This window comes from Frankliniella occidentalis, unplaced genomic scaffold, assembly GCF_000697945.3.
Source record: "Frankliniella occidentalis isolate FOCC.00 unplaced genomic scaffold, Focc_3.1 Scaffold2726, whole genome shotgun sequence".
In the NCBI taxonomy this organism is placed as follows: domain Eukaryota; kingdom Metazoa; phylum Arthropoda; class Insecta; order Thysanoptera; family Thripidae; genus Frankliniella; species Frankliniella occidentalis.
The window spans coordinates 3,661-9,420 of record NW_026269803.1 but is presented as its reverse complement, the minus strand read 5'-3'; the positions used below and the strand labels follow the sequence as shown (position 1 = coordinate 9,420).

General features: G+C 59.4%; 2 protein-coding genes across 4 annotated transcripts in view; one reads left to right on the top strand and one right to left on the bottom strand.

The window, feature by feature from the left end:
• Positions 1-4,468, top strand: part of LOC113208570 (cocaine esterase-like) — a 5,458-nt gene extending 990 nt beyond the window's left edge. For 2 of the 3 annotated variants that reach the window (XM_026425621.2, XM_026425620.2), the window contains exons 2-10: positions 1,142-1,228; positions 1,403-1,539; positions 1,706-1,807; positions 1,890-2,343; positions 2,898-3,269; positions 3,340-3,509; positions 3,607-3,754; positions 3,829-3,958; positions 4,034-4,468. In XM_026425621.2, coding sequence (XP_026281406.1) covers positions 1,142-1,228; positions 1,403-1,539; positions 1,706-1,807; positions 1,890-2,343; positions 2,898-3,269; positions 3,340-3,509; positions 3,607-3,754; positions 3,829-3,958; positions 4,034-4,208 — 1,775 coding nt within the window. In that variant the 3' untranslated portion in view covers positions 4,209-4,468. Of the gene's footprint in view, positions 1-26; positions 183-1,141; positions 1,229-1,402; positions 1,540-1,705; positions 1,808-1,889; positions 2,344-2,897; positions 3,270-3,339; positions 3,510-3,606; positions 3,755-3,828; positions 3,959-4,033 lie in introns of those variants that run through there. The other variant, XM_026425622.2, reaches the window with a different exon arrangement.
• LOC113208572 (bombyxin A-1 homolog) lies at positions 4,277-5,547 on the bottom strand. Its single transcript, XM_026425625.2, has 3 exons — positions 5,395-5,547; positions 5,019-5,208; positions 4,277-4,911 (listed from the first exon to the last, which is right to left on the bottom strand). Exons 2-3 carry the CDS (start codon positions 5,206-5,208, stop codon positions 4,673-4,675), a joined length of 429 nt encoding a protein of 142 aa, XP_026281410.1. The 5' UTR covers positions 5,395-5,547; the 3' UTR covers positions 4,277-4,672.
• Positions 5,548-5,760: the final 213 nt, after the last annotated feature.

Genomic DNA, 5,760 nt, shown 5'->3' with positions numbered 1-5,760 from the left:
GCCGCGGGCCCGGCCCGGCCCCCGGCCCCGGCACAACAAGGCCCCCGGCTCCCATGACACTGCCTGCCAGTCGCTCGCCCATTTCCTCCAGCGATAGACAGGTGACTGGTGGCGTCTACTGCGTGATTGTGGGACACACACACACAAACCCGAATTCGGAGCTCTCGGAAATTTTGAAATGAGTGAGTGCAATTGTGTTAGTGCATATGGTAAGCGTTGGCGGTTAATTCTTTTCGTTGTTTAACGTTGGATACATTTCGTGCAAACATCACTGGCTCTCTGGTCAAGACCAAATAGTTCGAATTTGTTGGCCACATACCTTCTGGGAAGGATAAGATCAGATGTCCAAAGCTTTTAAATTAGGCTCCCCAGAAGCATCACTGTATCTCCAACTAAATGGATAAGTGGATGGTTGGTACACAGAGGCAACGTACTTTTTGCCTACACCCACCAAGTGGCACATGGAGCTGTCAAACGCGATGTAGTTGTCAGGGGTCGTCGGTCGCCGTGGCCCCGCCACGCTGCCGTAGGCTACAAGCAAGGTCGGAAGTTGTTGCATTCTGAGTGAAACTCGCCTTCGCACTAGAGACAACATCTCTCATCGCGGTGCTGTGTAAGTGCGTTATTGTCGTGTCGCGCCTTTTCATCAAAAACTAACGCATGCGTGCATGACTGCAGACATATGTGGGATGTCATCTTTGATCGAAGTGACTCATTGTCATTACAGACGGGGTAAAAAGTATCTGTACATTCACTGTTAAAAATTTGTTGCGAGAATTCCCAGCAAAGGAAGTTAAAATGGTCGTTAAAAAAGGTGCGTCACGAGGCGCCAGTTTACAAGCCTAAATTCGACAGTTCAAATAGTCGTCGTCAACTTTGATATGCGCGATTTTGCGCTATCCTCTGAGACGTATTTTTAACAGTGATCGGAGTGATCGTTACAAAGGCTCGCTCCCGGCAAAGGTAGTTGCCGCCGCCGGGAGCAGCGCTGCCTAAAAGGATTCCAATGATTGACATTGGCCTTGGAGCACGAGCTCCCATTGTGTTTCGGCCAAGCAGGGAAAATTACATGTCACTGGCGCGTTATATCGAAGGCTGTTGTTGTGTCTCCTTGTTTTGACGGGTGCAATGACTGTTGCAGTGGGGAAGCGCGTGCTCTGGGCGACCGTGGTGCTGGCGGCCGCGCTCTTCCTCGGCGCCTCCCAGACCTTCGAGACTCAGGACGGTGGTGAGTGGGCGCGGGGCGCGCGGACCGCGAGGGCGCGGCGGCCGCGGCGCTCGCTCCCCGTCGTCAGGCAGCTCTTCGAGAGCCTGCTGCTGACCGGGCGCGGGGCGCGGCAGGCGCGGCCGGCGCAGTCCGGCAGCAGGCGGTCCAGGGCTGACTGCTGGCTGTGCGTTGCAGAGTGCACGACCCCGAACGTGACGACTAGACAAGGACAGCTGTGCGGACGACTGGTCACATCCCCGACGGGCGTCCTTTACCACTCCTTCCAGGGCATCCCCTACGCCAAGCCACCCGTCGGCGACCTGCGCTTCAGGGTGAGTCCACACGCCCACGCCCTCTGTAAAGAGGGCTGATATTTTTACAACCTCGGCTTAAAAATGAGCTCAAAAGTTGTAAAAATACGCGCAGTAACATTTTAACAGTGGAGACCTGCCGGTCCCCACACACTGCTCTCAACTTGTTGCTGATTTTCTCCCCCAGGAACCGCAGCCGGCCGAGCCATGGACGGGACTGCGCGGCGCCCTCCAGCCGGGGGCGGTGTGCCTGCAGTCGGGCCAGGGCGCCGTCCTGGAGACGCTCTCGGTGCGTGTCGTGTGTCCGCCTGACGTCACCCGAGCCGTCGCATCACCGTCGTCTTTCCTCACGCCCGCCCTGCCTGTTCCAGCCCACGGTGAGGCAGGCCGTGATCCTGTTCAAGGCGCTGCCCAGTTTCCTGTCCGGCTTCTTCCGCCAGCAGAGCGAGGACTGCCTGTTCCTCAACGTGTACTCGCGCGAGCTGCGGCCCGCCCGCCCGCTGCCCGTCCTGGTGTGGATCCACGGCGGCGGCTTCCACATGGGCAGCGGCGGCCCGGACCTGTACGGCCCCGAGTACCTCATGGAGGCGAGTAGCGCCGTCGTCCTGGTCACGCTCAACTACCGCCTGGGCCCGCTCGGCTTCCTCAGCCTGCCGTCCGGCGGCGTCCCCGGCAACGCCGGCCTCAAGGACCAGGCCGCCGCGCTTCGCTGGGTGCGCGACAACATCCAGGCCTTCGGCGGCGACCCCTCCAGGGTCACCATCTTTGGCGAGAGCGCGGGCGGCACCAGCGTCCAGATGCACATGGTGTCACCGCTGTCTAGAGGTCGGTCTCGCTGCCTCCCGGAGGCAGGGAGAAGGGGATGGGGAGGAGGGAGCAGGAAGCAGGGGGAGGGATCATCCAGAAAGTACGTCCGCCATTCGCCGTTGTGAAAGTGACAAGTCCAGCCAGCCTACGCAAGCTCCCATAGCGCCTGTGAGGTAGGCAACATCTTGCATGCAGTGCATTCGTGCACTGCGGGGGTGCCTATCCTACGTCTCGCAGGCGCCTGGCCGCCGTAATTCATTGCCGAATAATTCTGAGAAAAATTGACTTACTTACTGGACGATCCTGGAGCAAAAGGCAGGGAACGGGGACTTCCCCCAGCGGGCCATGGCGCCGCAGTCTGGTGGACTCGTCATTAATATTCATCAACGGCTTTCATTTCCATGTCTCAAAATATCCGCCCCTCAGAAACCGATTAGGGTGAGGCTGATAGAGGGGAAGAGATGGGAATAGTGGGATACACAGAGAAAGTGTAAATTTATGAAAATGGTGTTGCTGTTATCCATATGGTTACTTTTTGAGCGCTGTACCAGTTACGAATACTCTCTCGCCAGGTCTGTTCCACGGTGCCATATCCCAGAGCGGGTCCGCACTGAACCCGCGGTCCAGCACCAGCACCGCCGCGGGCGCGGAGCGCGCGCGCCGTCTGGCCCGGCAGCTGCAAGTCCAGGCCAGCGACGACGCCGACCTGGTGAGACGCCTGCGCCTGCTGCCAGGGAAGGTGATCAACTCCATGTCGGAGAGCGTCCTGACGGACGAGGAGCGCTCCCGCGGGCTGGCGGTGCACCCCTTCGTGCCGACCGCCGAGCAGGACGAGCCGGGCGCCTTCCTGCCCGCCACCCCGCAGGAGCTCGTGTACCGCGGGTTGTCCGCGCCCGTCCCCTACATCACGGGCATCAACAGCCTGGAGGCGGGCTTCATGATGAGTAAGTCTCGATTGGCCGCACCCGCGCGTCGTTCTCTAGCGCACCCCTAACACATCCTCGACCTCGACAGACAGGGAGCGCGACCTCGCCGGAGTGCACCTGGACAGAGAGATGGAGAACCTCGTGCCCTCCGACCTGGGAGTGCAGCACGGCTCGCCGGCAAACACCGAGATCGCTCGCGCGATGAAGCGAGCTTACTTCGGCGACAGCGACAGACCCTCGCAGATGCAGATGGCCGAGGTGAGCGTGACGTCACGGGCGTGGCGGAGTGGCAACGACGCGGGCCTTCGAACTGACCCCCTTGTCCAGGATCACAGTGTTTCATACTCTGTTGCAGTTCTACTCCGATCTGTTCGTCAACTGGGTCGCGCACAGGACGGTGAACCTGTACTCTCGGCTTGAGAGCCCCGCCCTCTACGTGTACCGTTTTTCGCACGACGGCGGCCTCACCCTCTCGCGTAGACTCTTCGACAAGAAGCTGCCAGGTGTGCATCCGGATCGGGGCGGGAGGGTGCGCTCCAAGGTCGTGTGCCTCCTGACCGAAGGGTGTCTGTCGCAGGTGTGTTCCACGGAGACGAATTGGCTTACCTCTTCACGCAGAGCGTCGTCCCGAGCGGCAACGAGTCAGAGCAGGACGTCCTCGTCAGAAAGCGAATGGCCGAGCTATGGACGAACTTCGCCGCTAGCGGGTGAGTGGACAGTTTTTTTTTGGAGGGGGCTTACGACAGTCAATTGTTGTGTATAACCGAGGGTCCGGTCCGCAGGAACCCCAACGGCGACAGCCCCCTGCTGACGACAAAGTGGATGTCCGCCAACAACCAGAGCCAGCTGTACCTGGAGATCGGCGCGGACCTCGCCATGAGGCGGGGACTGTTCTCCCCCAACGTGGGCTTCTGGGACACCGTGTACACCGTGCGGGAGGGCGGCGCGAGGACGTAGCGAGTGATACTGGTCGGGCGGAGGTGTGTGACAAGCGCTCATGTGATATGATTAGACGCTCGATAAAATAGTTGGTAGTTTGTAGTTTATTGAGAAAAATATTTTGGCTGTGATAAATGGAGACAATTACATTAATTTAACACGTCGGCCTCAAATGTGGCAACGAAAATCAGCTCCGGTCAAAGGCGTGAGAATGTATCTCCACTTCGAAATATTTAAATTAATACAAGTATTGTAAATAAACAATTCTGAAATTTTGATTGAAAGAATTTTCATTTCAAGGCAAGAGCTTTACGCGTTCTAATTCGCGGTCCCACCCAAACCACAAACCGAGTTAAAGACAGAATAATTCAACAACAACAACAAAAAAAGGAAATAAAGAAAATTAGACAGCTTCCGATTTTGAAAAGGGCAAAACCCACTGAGCTCACTTTTCCCATGGACGTGGGACGCGGGTGGCGCACTTAGCTGTAGGGGCGTCTCGCGGTCTTCTCGCAGCAGTAGTTGGCCACCTCGCTCATGCTGCACTGCTTGTGGCAGCACTCGTCCGCCACGCCCCTCGTGAAGCGCTTGTACGCGTCGCCGATCATGTCCGCGGCGCGCAGGCGGTCCCGGAACGGCGGCTGGTGCTCTGCCTCCTCGAGGTCCTCCAGGTCGTCGCCGTCCTCCTTCTTGGGCATGCTCGCCCACACCCAGTAGCTGTCTGCGATTGCGTCAACGACAACTCCCTCAGCGCGCGTCCACAGGGGGGCGGCCAGCGCAGCCAGACTCAGACACAATAATACTTATCAGGACGTTGCTGGGACTCACCGTCGATGGTGTTGTGGATGTACTTCTTGTCGCGGGTGTTGTAGCAGCCGTCGCAGACCAGGCTGAGCACTTGGGGCAGAGCCTTGCCGCAGAAAGTCTGTCCCCGCTCGCCTCCGGCCAGGCAGAAGAAGCACATGGCGAGGGCGAGCACCACCAGCCGCACACTGGCCACGCCGTCGCCGCACCTCATCTGCAACATGTAGGCGGGCAGAAACACTTTTATTTTGCAAAGGTTCTCCCTTGTAACACTCTCTCGGTACGGCGTGACAACAATTTGATCACGGTATGCTGTTTTTTCCAACCCCCAGAATGCACAGAGCAGCACACCATATCAGACGGGGAGGGCCGCCTGACGGGGCCGTGCGCTGTCCCTTACCTCGAGTGTGTTGTCTCGGTGTGGCCCGGCTCCCCTAGGTGTCTGGCTGCTGGATGCTCCCGGCTGAGAGGCAATCTCCCCTCAGAGTGGCACCGCCAGACCGGGGAGGGGTACTTTATACCGCCGCACACCCCTCACCCCCGTCAGGCCCCACGGGGGTGGCGCGGCGGCGGCGCGGCTGGGCGCGAGGGGCGGGCGCAGCTGACGCACGGCCACAAAACAAGCGCCACCCCCAGCCCGCCCGGGCCGCCTTACACCACACGTGCGCCCCTAGCGCCGACACTGGCTCCGCAAAGAGACTGCCCTCCGTGACGAGGACGGCGTGGTGGGGCGCCAGAGTTGTCTCCTCCTGGACCCCGGGGGGGG

Bases quoted from the DNA above. Each gene is read 5' to 3' on its own strand.
- LOC113208572 (XM_026425625.2), bottom strand. From the start codon at position 5,208: ATGAGGTGCGGCGACGGCGTGGCCAGTGTGCGGCTGGTGGTGCTCGCC. The intron at 4,912-5,018 runs GTGAGTCCCAGC...ACGCAATCGCAG, and splicing joins CATCCACAACACCATCGACG to ACAGCTACTGGGTGTGGGCG.